The sequence below is a fragment of the Erinaceus europaeus genome, chromosome 16, assembly GCF_950295315.1.
Source record: "Erinaceus europaeus chromosome 16, mEriEur2.1, whole genome shotgun sequence".
Lineage (NCBI taxonomy): Eukaryota > Metazoa > Chordata > Mammalia > Eulipotyphla > Erinaceidae > Erinaceus > Erinaceus europaeus.
This window is the reverse complement of record NC_080177.1, coordinates 10,870,060-10,888,235: the sequence shown is the minus strand read 5'-3', so window position 1 is coordinate 10,888,235 and position 18,176 is coordinate 10,870,060. Positions and strand designations below refer to the sequence as shown.

The following is an 18,176-nucleotide window of genomic DNA, read 5'->3' as shown; positions in this document are numbered from 1 at the left end:
TTGCTAGAACTTCTGTCAAGTGTCTCGAGCCTCATGACTTAAACAACAGGAGTGTTTGGCTTCAGTTCTGGAGGTGGAAGTCTGAAGTTGGGGTGTCTTCTTCTGGATGAGGAGGATCTGTTGCAGGGCCCCTCTTTGGTGCGTTCTCATGGAACTCCCAGGGTGCAGACCTGTCCCCCAACTTCCCCCTCTTAGGAGAACACAGCAGTCATTAGGACTAGGCCTCACACTCCTCAACTCGGTGTAGCTTGAGCAGCCCTGTAATGACCCTGTTTCCAAATAAGGGCATTGGTGAGGCCCTAGGGACTAGGATTTCCACACATAAACGTTAGGGGACACCCCTGTGAGCTGAGCCTGTGTCACTCTGGCTGAGTACTCTGGATACTGCTTTTCCCTCTTTGAGTATTTATTTATTTAGTTATTATTATTTTTTAATGGCAGGACCACTTCTTCCTGAGAGCTGTCACAGCAGGGCCAAGCTATGTCAGTAGCGTGACCTGAACATCTAGTGGCATTAAGGATGTTTTCATGGTTGTGCAATCGCTTCCCCCGCACCTCCGCCCCCTGGCCAGCTCCAGAATGTTTTCACCTTCTAAACGGAAACCCCGTATCTTTTCACTAACGACTTCTTTTCCTCTGGCTCATCAGTCCCTGGTAACCACCGCTCTCTTCCATGAATTTGACCTCTCTTAGCATGGTAGTGGAATTTTAACTGTGTTTGTCTTTCTGCGATTGACTTAGACTTATGTCACTCGGCACAAAGCCCTTGGGGTTCACCTGGCTGGTCGCATGTGTCACACTTCTTTTTTTTTTTTTTTGCCTCCTGAGTTATTGCTGGGGCTGGGTTCGCCTGCACTGTGAATCCACTGTTTCTGGAGGCTATTGTGGTTATTTTTATTGTTATTGCTATTGTTGTTGCCAGATAGGACAGAGAGAACTCGAGAGAGGAAGGGAAGATAGAGGGGGAGAGAAAGATAGACACTTGCAGACCTGCTTCACCGCTTATGAAGCGACCCCCACCTGCAGGTGGGGAGCCAGGGACTCGAATCGGGAACCTTAGGCCAATCTTTATGCTTTGTGCCATGTGTGCTTAACCCGCTGTGCTACGGCCCGGCCCCCATGTCACACTCCTTTCAAGGCCTTTGACATCCGTGCTGTACACATGCCCCATGGTAACGCGTCCATTCTTCCATCTGTAGAAGACATCTGAGTTACATCCTGACTTTTTGGCTGTTGTGAAAAATGCTGCTATGAACTTGTGTGTATGGACTTAAAAAAAACAACAGCACCCTTTAGGGAATGGCATGTGCATGCTGAGGGAAAGGCAATCTAGGGTCACGCACAAAGTAGCGCCACGCCCCAGTCTTCGCTGTGTGTACTTTTGTGCTTTCTGAGAGCTACGTTGTGGCCTGTATTTGGGAAGTATGATCATGCTGTTATGGAACCTGGCCCATTTTAAGAAATGTTTAAAGTCGGAGCTGTGAAAACAGTATAATGTCCTCCTCCTCCTCCTCCTCCTCCATGCAAAAGACTTTCATGCCTGAGCCTCCAAGTTCCCAGGTTCAGTCCCCAGAATCAGCACAAGCTGTATTTAATTAGCTCTCAATTGTCTCTCTCTCTCTCTCAATCGTGTCTCTCTCTCTCTCTCTCTCATAAAGAAAGAACAAAAGATATGATTGAAATCCTAGCAATTATCCAATGATTTCTCCCTTTTGATCAGGGCCAGGTTGGCGTGACTCTCAGAGACCTGAGTAATGAGCTCAGTCCTCTCCAGGGTGTGTCAGAAACAGCTTCCAGAAGCCCAAGGCCAACCTTCCTTCCCCAAACCTGAGTGCTTACTGACCTCCCCTTTTGTCTCACTGACCTCTGAGTCCACCTCCTGTGGGCAGAAATCTGCAGACTGTGGCCCCAAGGTCACTCACTCTTCCTTCCCCAAGCCTTAGTGAGTAACTGACCTCCCCCTCCGTCTTTCCTAGGCCAATGTCTGCAGGCTGCGGCTGACCATACCTCCTGAGGGCCCAGCTCCAGAGCAAAGTGAGAAGAAGGTGGAGAGAAAAGAGCAAGTAAGCCATCTCTGAGACAAGTGTGACCAAGTCCCAGCCTTTGGGCTCCCTTCACTGGTGTCCCCTCTTGTCTTCTGCCCATGCTGGTTGTGGAGCCTGAATGTCACCGTGTGTTGGTGAAAGGCCCTCTCCTCCCAGGCCACCACCCTCCTCCCCCCGGGGTCAGAGCACTCTGCCCTGTCCCTGTCTGCCTCACGCCTCTGCTCTTGTTCCTTGGTGAACACTGGCTCTGTGTCTCCCTGAAGCTCTAGGGACACTGGCCTTAGTGACAGGTACTGTGGCAGCCGATGTGTTTTTCTTGAAAGGTTTGAGTCCAGTGGAGTCAAAGGGCCTATTGTGAGCTGCCACAGAGCCAGAGCCGTTCTCAGAGATCCCCGAGGAAGCCCAGGGCTGCGTGGGGTGGGCACAGGCAGCTTTGGTGTGGGGACAGGGCACTTGCTGGAGGTCAGAGGCATCCAGTGACATTTCTGCTCCAGCTCTTGTGCTGATTTCCGGGCTGTAAAGCTAAGTGTGACCTTGCCCTGGTCTTAGAACTGCCAGATTTCCAGGTGAGACAGAGGTCAGTGTGAGGAGTCTGGGGAGATGGGGGAGGTGTAACTGGCAGCTAGGGGGCACGGGGTGATAGTACAAGCAGAGGCTTAAAGAGTAAACACCTGCTCACCTCCAGGCCCGGGGTCCCATTCCCTCACTCACAAACTACGGAAGGGCACGTGCTGTGTTCCAGGCTCTGTCCTCCACTCCGGGAGTGTAGCTGTGAGCAGAGCAAGACACAGGATGATGTTTGCCACTCACGGTTTATATTCAGCTCGGAGAAGAGGGGTAATAAAAACGACGTAGTGCGCTTTATAGAGTTTAGAGGGGCCAGGTGGTTGTGCACCGGGTTGAGTGCAAGGACCCGATTTCAAATCCCTAATCCCTGCTGGCAAGTGGATCCACCTTCATGAGCGGTGAAGCAAGGCTGCAGGTGTTTGTTTCTCTTTGTCTTTCCCTCCCTATCTCCAATCCCCCCTCTCAGTTTTTCTCTGTCAAAGAAAGAAAAGGACACTGGGAGTGGTGGATTCATTATGCAAGCATGGAACCTAAATGAAAGCCCAGGTAGCAAAAGAAGAGGAAGGAGGAGAAGGAGAAGGAGAAGGAGAAGGTGGTAGTAGGTGCTGATGGGAAAAAATCAGGCAAGGGAAAAGAGTAGGCAGTTCTTTCCCTTGTGCACACATTTCTGTACACGTGAACTCAAATATAATCAAATTATGCATTATTCATTTTATTGATAGATTTAAGAAACAATGGCTTTGCCTCTCTTCCTCCTCCTCATCCACTTCTCCCCACTCTCCACCAAGAGCAGTTGCTTCTGAGCTCCGCCTGCTAATGCAAAGAGTGATGGGCAGGGAAAGAGGAAGGAGTGAATGAAGGAGTGTCTCTGACTAGACAGAGTGTAGTTCCCACCTAGCAGAGAGAGGACCAGTGTCAGCCTAGAGCAGGGAAAGGACAAGGAAGCCTGGGGCAGGTCGTGCTGAAAACACTGCTACACTCAGAGTGAGACGGAGGGGGGGGGCTGTCAGAGGCTAGTGAAGCCACTGGCAAAATCAAAACAATTGGAATAGCAAGAGGACAGCGACAAGGAAGTAAAAAAAGAAGAATGACAATAGTGGGTTATGACACATTGATTAATAGAAGTCGTTAGCATATTGTAATGATGAGCGAGACAGAGAGAGACAAAATGAGAATGCCAGGGCCCTGGAGATAGCTCACCCCAGAGGACACCTGCTTCGTCACGTGTGTGACCCAGGTTTGAGCTCCCCTCTATGGATGTGTCCTGGGGCTGGGCGGTGGTGCATCCGGTTCAGTGCTCACAGCACAGTGCACAAAGACCCAGGTTCAAGCTCCCTGTCCTCACCTACAGGGAGGAAGATTCACGAGTAGTGACGCAGGGCTGCAGGTGTCTCTCCCTTTCTGTCTCTCCCTCCTCTCAGTTTTTCTGTCTCTATACTAAATAAATAAATGAATAAAATATTAAAAAAATAAATGAAGCTGGGGAGATAGCATAATGGTCATGAAAGAAGAAGAAGAAGAAGAAGAAGGAGGAGGAGGAGGAGGAGGAGGAGGAGGAGGAGGAGGAGGAGGAGGAGGAGGAGGAGAAGGAGAAAACCTTTCATGTCTAAGGCACCTAATGTCCCAGGTTCAATCTGTAGCATCAGCCAGAGCTGATCCAGAGCTTAGCAGTCCTGGGGGGAGGGGGAGGGAAAAAGAAAGAAACCACATGGGAGGTTCTTTGGCAGCAGAAGGAACTATGGTGTTGTAGTGCTTCTCTCTCTCTCTCTCTCTTTAAAAAAGTTAAAGAGGGGGAGCCAAGCAGTCTCTCAGAGGGTTAAGCACACATGGTGTGAAGCACAAGGGCCAGCATAATGATCCCGATTCAAGCCTCTGGCTCCCCACCTGCAGGGGGTTCGCTTCACAGGCAGTGAAGCAGGTCTGCAGGTGTCTATCTTTCTCTCCCCCTCTCTGTCTTCCCCTCCTCTCTCCATTTCTCTCTGTCCTATCCAACAACAACAGCAGCAATAACAACAATTAATTAACAGCAGTAACAATAACAACAACGATGATAACAAGGGCAACAAAAGGGGGAAAATAAAATTTAAAAAAGATTTAAAAAATGTTAGAGTGGTGAAACCTTACTGATGATAGAAAAAGGAAAAAAAAAAAAAGAACAGGGAAATGCTTTTCTCTCTGGAACATCTGCTAATTGATGATCTCCATTTTGTAGCCTTGGTGGGCTCATCATACACTTAGTCAGTGAAAGATTATCGTGGAAGATTTTGTTCCCCTGATATCAGAGTGGCTGCTCACTGATGACTTACTGATTCTAAACAGACGGACTAAGGTGCACCTGGCCATCAGCATCTCAGGCAGGGAGCCGCTCTGGCGTTACTGGTGGGAGGACAGCCTACACTAGCTGACTCTGGGGGCTGAGTGATTCAGAAGCACTCACCCGCACATCTAGTGCTCCCGCCAAGCCTGTTTAATTCAGTCTAGAGATAAGGAAACAGAACAGTCCCCAATATGGGGTGGTCTGTAAAACCACTGGCCGGACTGCCCCAATAAGTTCAATGTTGTTTAAGACTAGGATAGAGTCTACTAGATAGAACAGACTAAAGAGACTTGCCATTGATTTCATGTCGAAAAATCTACATGTGCTGATTTCCAGTGACACACGACCTGAAACTCATACTGTGTTATAATGCAATTGTATTTGGCTTCAATAAAAGGAAACCAAAAAACCAGAGGCAGCATCAAGTGTCATGAGTGAAAAGAAATCCAATCAAAGATACACTGGGTGGAGAGTGGATTGTACGGTTTTTAAATATGGACCATCTATTGGATATTATGGAATAAATGATACTTTTCTAAACTTTGGCTATAGAGTTGAACTTCCCCCCCCAACATCTCTGTAGCTTTTTTTTTTTAAAATAATTTTTATTTATAAAATGGAAACACTGACAAGACCATAGGATAAGAGGGGTACAATTCCACACAATTCCCACAACCAGAACTCCGTATCCCCTCACCTCACCCCCCTGATAGCTTTTCCTATTCTTTATCCTTCTGGGAGTATGGACCCAGGATCATTATGGGGTGCAAAAGGTGGAAGGTCTGGCTTCTGTAATTGCTTCCCTGCTGAACGTGGGCATTGACAGGTTGATCCATACACCTAGCTGTTCTCTCTCTTTCCCTCTCTGTAGCTTTTGAATATTCTTCAAAGCAAGGATCTTGGGGGAATAAAAAAAATAGCTCAGAGCTCAAACCAGTAGGGATTGGTGAGGTCTTAGATCCTGGGCCCCCGTGGATGACCAGGATCGAGTGTGGTCTGGGCTTCTGGAGGGAGGGGTTCTTCTCTGTCCCCTCTACTTCCCTCCCTGCCTGGCCCTTTCAGACAGAGGTCTCTTTGCACCCCTGGCCCCCAGGGACCCCAGAAACATCCAGAAACAAGGGATGGCCATGAGGGGTGAGAGAGAAGGAGGTACCCATGGCTTCTTACATAACGTGGATCAGCTGTGCCCTGGGGTGATGGCCTGCACTGCCATCAGTATGGGTGACTCACCCCAGAAGAATTGGGGGAGAGGGTGGCGGGTGGGGCTGGCTGCTCCCCAGGACTGAAGTCCTTTGGGTGGCGGCAGCACCAGAGCTACTGGTGACCATCCCGAGACTACTTGGGTGGCCTTGTCACCTTGTCCTGGCTGGTCCCTGGGAGCCAGAGGCCAGACAGCAGCCAGCGTCCCCGAAGGGAGATGGCTTCAGTCCTTGAATATCCCGGGGAGTGTTACCACCCACGGCATCGCAAGGTACTAAGAACTTTGTGGGGGGGCAGCTATCCCCGGGCAAAGGACTCTGGATCCTGGGGCTGGGAGCAGGAGGGACCCGAGCAGCCTTGCTGTGCAAGCAGGAGGATGTGTGTGGTCTGAACAGTTTCTGGACAGTTTTCTCTTGGGGGGGGGGGGGGGCTTTGTGCTTTGGCAGAGCAATGCAGGATGCTTGCTTCATCATTTGGGGGACCCCACACCATAGGCACCCACATAACTGCCACTGCCAGTGGCTCTTCTTCATGTGTCTGTCTTCGACTCAGTAGAGAGGAGTCACGGCTGAGGGATGTGAGAGGGTCTGCTGGCAACTCTGCATTCTCCTCCTCCTACTCCTTCCCGCCCCATTCACCTCTGTCTTCTTTTTAATTATGTATTTGTTATCACTGGGGTTTTACCACTCTGGCCTGACTTTTTAAAAATCTTTTAAATTTCTTTATTGGGGGATTGATGGTTTACAGTCGACGGTGAAATACAATAGCTTGTACATGCACAATATTTCCATATAATAATACAGCCCCCACTAGGTCTTCCTCTGCCATCATGTTCCAGGACCTGAACCCTTCCCCTCACCCCAGAGGTTTTTACTTTGGTGCAAGACACCAATTCCAGTCCAAGTTCTGCTTAGAGTTTTCCCTTGTGATCTTGTTAACTAGAGAGAGACACAGAGGGGGTGAGATACCATAGCACTGAAGCTTCCTCCAGTAGCATGAATATGGCCAAAAAAAAAAACTAAGCAGGAGCCATCCAGATGAGCTGTCTTGCTAGTCCTTTGTTTTATTTTGCTATTGAGAATTATTTTTTTTTAATCTTTGATTTTTTTTGCCTTCAGGGTTATCGCTGGGACTCGGTACCTGCACTATGAAATCACTGCTCCAGGAGGCCATCTTTTCCCCATTGTTGTTGCTGTTATTATTGTTGCTGCTATTGTTGTTGGATAGGACAGAGAGAAATGGAGAGAGGAGGGGAAGACAGAGGGGGGAGAGAAAGACAGACACCTGCAGACCTACTTCATTGCTTGTGAAGCGACTTCCCCTGCAGGTGGGGAGCCGGGGGCTTGAACCAGGATCCTTGCGGTGATTCTTGCAGTGGTCCTTGTGCTTCGCATTATGTACACTTATTTGCGCTTAACCCAGTGTGCTATGACCCCGCCCCTGAGGAAACGTGTTATAAGACGTGTCACAGGGTGCAGTCTCACATCACTCCTCAACAGGAGCAGCACACCTCACGCACGCTATCTCTCTCTGCCGCAGGGCATGCCTGCACCACCCCTCCCCTCTTGCCCGCCGTCCCCTTTTGAATCTTCTGGAATAGACCCCCACTGATTAATGTTGCACCCATTGCTTCTCTTGCTTTGTGTCTTGAACCTCACTTGTGAGTGAGATTCCTGGTAATTATCCTTCTAGTTTATTTCACTGAGCGTGACCTCCTCCCCAGTGTCACTCAGGTTGTACCGAGAGAGAAAGTGACACCTTTTCTCTAGTTTTATTTTTATTATGATGCTTATTTATTGGAAAGAGACGGAGAAATTGAGAGGGGAAGGGGAGGTAGGGAGAGAGACAGACACCTGCAGCCCTGCTTCACCGCTTATGAAGCTTCCCCTCCTACAGGAAGGAACTGGGGCTTGAACCTGGGTCCTTACACATGGTGACATGTGTATGCTCAACCCACTGTGCCACCACCTGGTCTTATAGCTGAGTAGAATTTCATTGTGTGTGTACACACAAGGCAACATCTGACAGTTACTGGTTCATGAGGTATACTTGCGAGACTTTAAAGTGATTTTTTTATTAGTGATTTAATAACGATCAACAAGATTGTGGGCTAACAGGAGTACAGTTCCATACAGTTCCTACCACCAGAGTTCCAGGTCCCATCCTCTCCATTGGAAGCTTCTCTATTTTTTACCTCTCTGGGAGTATGGACTACAGATCTTCATGGGGTGCAGAAGGTGTGAGGTCTGTCTTCTGTAATTGCTTCTCTGCTGGACATGCGTGTTGGCAGGTCGATCAATACCCATTTGGGAGATTTTATTTTCTTTTTTAATTTTTTTAGTATTTATTTTCCCTTTTGTTGCCCTTGCTGTTTTTTTTTTTTACATTTTATTTATTTATTTATTTATTTATTTAATTAATTAAAAAATTTTTATTTATAAAAAGGAAACATTGACAAAACCATAGGATAAGAGGGGTACAGCTTCACACAATTCCCATCACCAGAACTCTGTATCCCATCCCCTCCCCTGATAGCTTTCCTATTCTTTATCCCTCTGGGAGTATGGACCCAGGGTCATTGTGGGATGCAGAAGGTAGAAGGTCTGGCTTCTTTAATTGAATCCCTGCTGAACATGGGTGTTGACAGGTCGATCCATACTCCCAGCCTGTCTCTCTCTTTCCCTAGTGGGGAAGGGCTCTGGGGAAGTGGAGCTCCAGGACACATTGGTGGGGTTGTCTGTCCAGGGAAATCTGGTTGGCATCATGCTGGCATCTGGAACCTGGTGGTTGACAAGAGAGTTAACATATAAAGCCAAACAAATTGTTGATCAGTCATGGACCTAAGGGCTGGAATAGTGCAGATGAAGAGTGGGGGGGTGTTGTCCATTTTGTAGATAGCTAGTAGGCATATTTTAGTTAAATTCCAAAGGGCCTGCAGCTATACTAGTTTTTTGGGTTTTTTTTCCTTTTTCTTTTTGTCCCAGAGCCTGAAATCTGATATGCCAGTGGATCCAAGTTATTGTCTGGGGAGATGATGTCATGGCTGGGAAAAGGACCAGAAAGCTGGATCAGGGAAGAGAGTAGCTCCCTAATATGGGAAAGGGGTATAAATATTGTTGACTGTAAACCCCATCGATTTGATGTGATCTGGGGCCCATAATTAGCGTAGGAGCCTGTGTGACCTCTGCATCCCTTTAGATCTGAGCTCACACTCTGTGGTCATGAGTAGGAACATTCCAAGCTGCCCCAATATTGACTCATCTTCCTCAGGTGTAGCATAGAGTATGTTGTCCATCCTCCGAAGGGGAGGATGGAACATTCTCTACCATTGTTGATTCAGGTTGAGGGCAAGGTCCTATGGGGGCCCACAAAGGGGTCTATTTTGTTGTTCCTGATAGAAATGACTGGTAACAATGGAGAGAGGAATTTATTCGAGGTCTAGGCCCATCCAGTCTGGTTGGGAATCTCAGAACTCCCCGATTAGGCCCCCAGCTGATGGAATGGCCTGATAGTGACTAAAGAGTCATTGTTCAAGTATGCTAGTCTCTTGCCCTTATTTAGCCCTTGCTGTTTTTTTATTGTTGTTGTAGTTATTACTGTTGTTGTTATTGATGTCGTTGGTGTTGGATAGGACAGAGAGATGGAGAGAGGAGAAGAAGACAGAGAAGGGGAGAGAAAGAATAGACACCTGCAGACCTGCTTCACCGCTTGTGAATTGACTCCCCTGCAGGTGGGGAGCTGGGGGCTTGAACCGGGATCCTTATGCTGGTCCTTGTGCTTCACGCCACGTGCGCTTAACCTGCTGTGCTACTGCCTGACTCCCTTGGGAGACTTTCTAACCTAAAGGCAGGTGCTATGGCTGTTTGTTCTGCAGGCTACAGAGGGGGCTTCCAACATTTTCTTTGCCTGCTACTCAGTTTCTTGGTCTTTCACATAGGCTCAGTTATGCCAGATTGGAAAGAGCAGATGAGCTAATCTCAGGGCCGCACCTCTGTCTGGCATCTATCAGCAGCCAGAGAGGCCATGACTAAATGCTCGGTTGCTTCCTGTGAATGCCAACCCCAGAGGCCTTGGCTCCTGGCCTTTCTCCTACTGGCCCTCCTGGGGCCATTCCAGTTCCTGAACCACCCTGCAGGCCTCCATCCTCAGAGCTGTACCCACTGTGTCTTTCCTCTGATGTGCTTCTGTTCTGTTCCACAAACCTGTCTACGGCCTGGGCCTTGCCTCCTCTTTGCCTGGATCTGACTTTGGAGAGGTCTAGGGAGGGTGCCCAGCCCACCCACCAGCTCTCCTGCTCTGAAAGGGCCCTCTCATGTTGGCAGTGTTGCCTGGACTCAGTCTTTTGCACTCAATGGCATATTTATGGTAGGATGAAGGGTTGATGTGTCATCGTGGCTTTAGCATTCAAAGCCATGAATCTGTCTGACAGGAGAGCAGAGTTCACTAGTTCACTCTGATATGACACATTAACTTGGCTCCTTACCAATGCCCTTCTTCTTCTTCCTTCTTCTTCTTCTTCTTCTTTTTTTTTTTCTTACGAGAGCACTGTTCAGCTCTGGCTTATGGTGGTGTGGGGATTGAACCTGGAACTTTGGAGCCTCAGGCATGAGAGTCTGTTTGCATAACCATTATGCTATCTACCCTCCGCCCATCCAATGCCCTTCTTGTATTTGAAAGTTTATCCTTCCAATCTTTTAAATGTTGAGACCTCCAATTTTTAAGTTATGTCTGCATATGTACATAAGGCAGAAAAATGAGAAAACCCTGACATCTGGGTCATTTCTGTGAACAGATATACTTAGAAATGCATAGGCTACATTGAAATTTTGCATGGAACAGAAGCATATGAATTTTCTTTTTTTTTTAATCTTGAAAGGTCCTTTAGTTTGCCTGCATTTGAAGGACCATTTAGTCAGGTATTATGCTCTTGGTCATTAAGGTTCTTACTTTCTTTAAAAATATTTACAAAACTTTTATTTTTTATTTTTTTATTGTTGTTGTTTTTGATGTCATTGGTGTTGGATAGGACAGAGAGAAATGGAGAGAGGAGGGGAAGACAGAGAGGGGAAGAGAAAGATAGACACCTGCAGACCTGCTTCACCGCCTGTGAAGTGACTCCCCTGCAGGTGGGGAGCTAGGGGCTCGAACCGGGATCCTTATGCCGGTCCTTGCACTTCACACCACGTGTGCTTAACCCTCTGCGCTACCGCCTGACTCCTATTTTTAATTTTAAAGATATTTTATTTACTTGTTGGATAGACATAGAAATTGAGAAGGGGGAGATAGGGAATGAGGGAGGCAGGAGAGAGAGAGAGAGACAGAGACAGATAGATAGATAGATAGATAGATATAGAGAGAGGCCTGTAGCATTGCCTCACTGCTTATGCAGCTTCTCCCATCCCTGCAGCTGGGGACTGGGGCCTTGAACCCAGGTTTGAGCCCCCTACTCCCCACCTGCAGTGAGAATGCTTCTATCTTTCTCTATCTCCCCTCCTCTCCAATTTCTCTCTTTAATTTTTTAAATTATCTTTATTTATTTATTGGGTAGAGACAGCCAGAAATTGAGAGTAAGGTGGGGATAGAGAAGAAGAGAGACAGAGAGACACCTGCAGCACTGCTTCACCACTTGCAAAGCTTTCTCCTTTCAGATGGGACTGGGGGGCTTCAACCTGGGTCTTGCACACTGTAACATACTCACTCAACCGGGTGCACCACCACCGCCCCTCCCCCCCTCAATTTCTCTCTGCCCTGTTAAGCAAAAATAAAATAGAAAGAAAAAAAATGGCCTGGGGGGGGGGAGTTGGGCAGTAGCACAGCGGGTTAAACACACATGGCACAAAGTACAAGGATCAGAGCAAGGACCCCAGTTTGAGCTCCTGGCTCCCCACTTGCAGGGGAGTTGCTTCAGAAGCGGTGAAGCAGGTCTGCAGGTGTCTTATCTTTCTCTCCCCCTCTCTGTCTTCCCCTCCTCTCTTGATTTCTCTGCCTTGTCCAACAACAATGACAGCAATAACAATAATAACAACAACAATGATAAACAACAAGGACAACAAAAGGGAAAAAATGGCCTCCAGAAGCTGTGGTTGCCAGCACCAACCCCTAACAATAACTTTAGTGGCAATAAAAATATAAATAAAAAGAGAGGGAGAGAAAGAGAGATACCTACAGTACTGCTCTACCATTTGTGAAGCTCCCCCCTGTGGGTGGGGACAAGGGCCTTGAACCTGGGTCCTCACCCATGGTGATGTGTACTCTGCTGGGTACACCATTGCCTGGCTCCCAGAATGTCTTTTCTTTAAAAAAGAAAAAAATCTTTTTCTTTAATTTTTTTTTTTTTTTTTGTCTCCAGAATTATTGCTGGGGCTCAGTGCCGACACTACAAATCCAGTGTTCTTGGCAGACGTTTTTCCATTTTATGGGACAGGACAAAGAGAAATGGAGAGGAGAGGCGGGAGAGGTAGGGAGAGAGAAAGAGAGACACCTGCAGACCTGCTTTACCGCTAGTGAAGCCTCCCCCTTGCAGGTGGGGAGTGGGGACTTAAAGCCAGTTCCTTGCAAGAGAGTCCTTGGGCTTAGTACTATATGCACTTAATTGGGTGAGCCACTGCCCTGCCCCCAGAGTGTCTTTTCTTATACTTGTTACATATGTTTCTTATACTTGTTCATATGTTACATAAGTTGACTCCCTGCTGGAGTCAACTTGGAAATGGGGCAGGGACATGGGAGATTCAGGAGGGAGATGGGGAGGGGACAGTGGGCATGGGGGAAACAGATGCCTGTGTGATTTTTCTTCCCTTAACCAGGGTCTCTTCAACCCCCTTCCCCAAGAATATCCCCTCATCCCTTTCCTTACACCTTATTCCTCCTCCTGGGAGAATCAATTGCACGAGAGTTGTCTTTAGACAACTTACCTAAGAGGTTCTGACCTGGGGTCCTGGCTGCCACTCAGGGGCCACGGGAAATGACAGCAAAGAGTAGACGTCTCTCCTTTTATGTAAGGCTCCTGTGCTGTGTTGTGAGACGGTAAACGCTGAAGCATTTTGATTTGGTTCTCGTCTGGCACCATCAGTTGGGCTGCAGGACTTGACCTTCTTGTCCATTTTCTCTTGGGTGACCCCAGTCCATCTCATTCTAACTCAGCAATGTCTCCTTTAGGACTTGCATGCCAGAAGCACCAAGTTCTGGCTGTGGTACTCTGTGTGCCAGAACTGAGTGTGCTCTGGTCTCTTTCTCTCACTAAAATAAGTTTAAGGGGCCGGGTGGTGTTGCACTTGGTTGAGCATACACATCACCATGCGCAAAGGTACTGGGTTCAAGCCCCTGGGCTTCACCTGCAGCGGAGAAGCCTCACAAGTGGTGAGGCAGGTCCACAGATGTCTCTTTCTCCCTTGCTATTTTTCCCCTTCTCTTTCAATGTCTGTTTGTCTTATCCAAAATAAATAAGTTAAACAAACAGAATTTAAAATGTCTTTCAAGGAACATAAAAATAGTGTTTCCTGGGGGTTGGGCGGTAGTGCGGCGGGTTAAGCGCTCATGGTGCAAAGCGCAAGGAGCAGGATAATGATCCCAGTTCGAGCCCCTGACTCCCTAACCGCAGGGCGGTGACTTCATGCCTGGTGAAACAGGTCTGCAGGTGTCTTTCTCTCTCCCTCTCTGTCTTCCCCTCCTCTCTCCATTTCTGTCCTATCCAACAACAACAACAACAGCAACAGCAATGACAATAATAATAATGACGACAACAACAAGGGTAACAACAAGGGCAACAAAATGGGAAAAATGGCTTCCAGGAGCAGTAGATTCATAGTGCAGGCACTGAGCCCCAGTGATAATCCTGGAGGCAAAAAAAAAAAAAGTTTCCTTTCAAAAGGATTTCATTTTTTACTTTCTCTCTGGTGTTCTGCCCACACTAGTCAGGTGTACTTATTATTTCCCAGACTCCTGTCCCCTCATCAGAGCCCTTGCTCAGGCCTAAGCCTTCGACTGGAGCCCGTCTTCCTAACTGTCTGCTCTTGGTACTATTCACCCAAGTTCATTCAACTCCTTGTTTTTCCGTGTTCCACTAAAAGGCTGCTCTCCCCACTTCCACCTTCCTCTCTTGACCACACTGTGCTTTGGAATCCTCTCTGCCCCTAATTTGGCACTCTCCGCTTGCTTCTAAGAAATCCCCCTGGGAGTTGGGTGGTAGGGTAGAGGGTTAAGCACACATGGCGCAAAGCGCAAGGACTGGCGTAAGGATCCTGGTTCGAGCCCCCGGCTCCCCACCTGCAGGGTGGTTACTTCACAGGTGGTGAAGCAGGTCTGCAGGTGTCTATCTTTCTCTCCCCCTCTCTGTCTTCCCCTCCTCTCTCCATTTCTCTCTGTCATATCCAACGACAATGACAGCAATAACAACAATAATAAATACAACAATAAAAACAAGGGCAACAAAAGGCGAAAAAATAAAGATAAAAAAAAATTCCTCCTATTGGGGACTGGGCGGTAGCACAGCAGGTTAAGTGCACGTGGGGTGAACTGCAAGGACCGGCGTAAGGATCCCAGTTTGAGCCCCCGGCTCCCCACCTGCAGGGTGGGGTCTCTTCACAGGTGGTGAAGCAAGTCTGCAGGTGTCTGTCTTTCTCTCCCCCCTCTGTCTTCCCCTCCTCTCTCTTGATTTCTCTCTGTCCTATCCAACAACAACAACAGCATGACAACAGCAAGGGTAATAACAAGGGCAACAAAATAGAAAAATGGCCTCCAGGACCAGTGGATTCATAGTGTAGGCACTGAGCCCCAGCAATAACCCTGGAGGCATAAATAAATAAATAAATAAATAAATAAATCCCCCCTATAGGGGCCAGGTGGTGGTGCACCTGGTAGAGTGCACACATTAAAGTGCATACAGACCCAGGTTCAAGCCCTGCAAGGGAGAGGGGTGGTTTATGAGTGGTAAAGCAGTGCTACAGGTCTCTCTCTTTCTCTCTGCCCCTTCCCTATCAATTTCTTTTTTTTTTTTTTTAAAGATTTTATTTATTTATGAGAAAGATAGGAGGAGAGAGAAAAAACCAGACATCACTCTGGCACATGTGCTGCTGGGGATCGAACTCGGGACCTCATGCTTAAGAGTCCAAAGGTTTATCACTGTGCCTCTTCCCGGACCACCCCTCTCAATTTCTGTCTCTTTCCAAGTAAATAAAATAAATGAATGCCTCTGTGAATATATACAAATTCCTGTACAGCGGTATATTTTTATCTGTGTGCACACGGAGAGGGTATATTTTTATCTGTGTGCACACGGAGAGGAGATTCACCCAAGCTCAGCTGTCACAGATTTCCTGTACAGTGGTTTATTTTTATCTGTGTGCACATGGAGAGGAGATTCACCCAAGCTCAGCTGTCGCAGATTTCCTGTACAGCGGTATATTTTTATCTGTGTGCACACAGAGAGGAGATTCACCCAAGCTCAGCTGTTGCAGATTTGGTGTGTTGAATCTGGGTCTCACTGCATGACTGGATTTTAGTGAACTTGACTTGACTCTCCTGCTGATTCTGAATTTGTTGGATGATGAAATCTTTTGCAAATTGATGAGGACTTGAAGCAGATAATTTTTTAATGTATCTGCTAGTCCTTGGTGACCTGCATTTTAAAATAGACCATTTCCCATTGGACTGTGGAGAAGCTAAGTGAGATGGAGCATGTGTGTGTGTGTGTGTGTGTGTGTGTGTGAGAGAGAGAGAGAGAGAGAGAGAGAGAGAGAGAAGCCAGGGATGTTCACAGGCCAGGAGAACGGTTGAAGGCAGGAAGCCTTCTCTGCTAGGTTTTATGGTCCTCTTTCCCATGTATGAAGAAGCTCATGGTTCCTGGTGATTGGTGTCTCTGTTGACACCACAGCTGGGGCTACTGCAGGGGAGGGTGTGGGCAGCCATGATTCCATGGGGCTGCGGAGGCCAGGAGATAGTTTTCAGGAGTCCCGGTGTCTCTCAGAGATGGCAGCCCCAGGGGGACGGGTTAGGGCCTACTTTCTCGTCCTGGTACCCTTGCTTCCGGCTCTCTCTTTGGGTCTCAGTTTCTTCTCCTTGCAAATGGAAATGCTAGCTAGAGCCAGCATTTCCCCAGATTTCTGTAACAGGAATGTATTTCTGCAAACAGATCTATGTGTTTGCACTGCTGGTAAAACAGTGGCTGTGAGTGTCACTTAAGGTCATGGCTGTGCTGGCTGCCCCAGTGGTCTCCTGGGTCCCTTCTGTCCCCCATCCCCATAAACTCACATCAGACACCAAATGAAGCCTAGGGTATGGGGAACAGGCCCTCTGGACTGTACAACTCTTTCCCATCGCCTTCTCTTCTTTCTCCTCCTCCTCCTCCTCTCCCTCCCGTTCCTTCTCCTCCTTCTTCCTTTGTACTTTTTATTTTGTTTTACTTTTTGGATAGAGACACAAAAAGCAGAGAGGCACAGAGCAAACGAGAGACCACAGCAGCAAAGCTTTCTTCAATGCAGTGGAGGTTGGGCTCAAACCTGGGTTGCTCCCATGGCAAAGCAGCGCACTATCCAAGGGAGCTATTTCATCAGCCCTTTCCCATCTTTTTAACTTATCATGGCTTTGTAAGTCTCCTCACAGGGAGACTACAAGGTCAGCCTGGGAGGGGGGATAGTGGGGGAGCACAGTGATGGAAATAGCAAAAAAAAAAGGGGGGGGAGGTGGTGGTGGTGCACCTGGTTGAGCGTACGTGTTATAGTGCACAAGGATCCTCTCCACCTGTGACAGGAAAGCTTTGTGAGTGGTGAAACAGGGCTGAAGGTGTCTCTCTGTCTCTCTCCCTCCCTATCACTCCCTTCCCTCTTGATTTCTGCCTGTCTTTATTCGATAAATATAATACCAAAAAATTTGGAGAGAGAGAGAGAGGGAGAGAGGGAGAGAGGAGAGAGAGAGAGAGAGAGAGAGAGATGCATCCAGAAAAGTGAGTAGAATTTTTGAGGAACCCAGAAATGTGGGGAAGCCACATCACCAAGCACAGACTCCCCCAGCCCCTGCTGGCACTCCCTGCATGTTGCTCCACGTCCTCTCTGGAACACCTTCTGGGGTGGTTGGCTGCCTTGATGTCCTCTTCAAGTCTCTGAAACCAGGTGACTTCAGGGACACATCAACTGGCACATTGTGGAGCTGGGATTCCAGATCATTCCATGGGAATGGCAGCTTGCACAATTGCTTCTGCCAGGGAAGGTCTGCTTAGGACCTAAGGTCACCTAAGATGTGTTACCCCTGGGTTCCAGAAATAAACATTTCTGATCCCTTCCCTTCCCTATGATATTCTCTTTCTGCATTGAATTGTTAGACCTAAGTAGCTACTGTTGGTTTGGTTTTATTTTATTCTTTTATTTATTTTTTGCCAGAGCACTGCTCAGTTCTGGCTTATAGTGATGCAGGGTCTTGGAAGCATCAGGCATGAAAGCCTGTTTGCATAACCATTATGCTATCCCCCTTTCCCATTGTTTGTTTAGGAGTTGTAACTTTAATAAAAAAAATTATCTTTATTTGCTTATTTGATAGAGACAGCCAGAAATTGAGAGGATGGGAGAGAGACAGAGAGACACCTGCAGCGCTGCTTCACCACTCGTGAAGCTTTCTCTATGCAGGTGGGGGCTGGGGGCTCAAACCCAGGTCCTTGAGCACTGTGACATCTGTGCTCCATCAGGTGCACCACCGCCCGGCCCCAAATTGTAACTTTGCTTTCTTTAATCTTTATTTATCAGATAGAGACATCCAGAAATTGGGAAGAAGAATACAGAGAGAGAGAGATAGAGAGGGAGAGAGAGAGGGAGAGGGAGAGGGAGAGGGAGAGACAGGTAGATACCTACAGACCTGCTTCGCTGCTTGTGAAGTGTTCCCCCTGCAGGTGGGTTGTTGGGGGCTCGAACCTGGGTTCTTTTGTGAGTCCTTGCACTTAACTGGGTGCGCCGTTGCCCGGCCCCTTTATCTGCTTTATTTACCAGAGCACTGCTCACCTCTGGCTTGTGGTGACTGGGGATTATACTTGGCTTCAGGCATGAACGTCTCTTTGGATAACCATT

The 18,176-nt window shown here is 47.9% G+C and overlaps 1 protein-coding gene across 2 annotated transcripts in view; it reads left to right on the top strand.

The window, feature by feature from the left end:
• Window positions 1-18,176, top strand: part of MYZAP (myocardial zonula adherens protein) — a 117,629-nt gene that overhangs the window by 20,723 nt on the left and 78,730 nt on the right. For both annotated transcript variants that reach the window (XM_007533686.3, XM_060174453.1), the window contains exon 2: window positions 1,977-2,063. In XM_007533686.3, coding sequence (XP_007533748.1) covers window positions 1,977-2,063 — 87 coding nt within the window. The remainder of the gene's footprint in view (window positions 1-1,976; window positions 2,064-18,176) is intronic.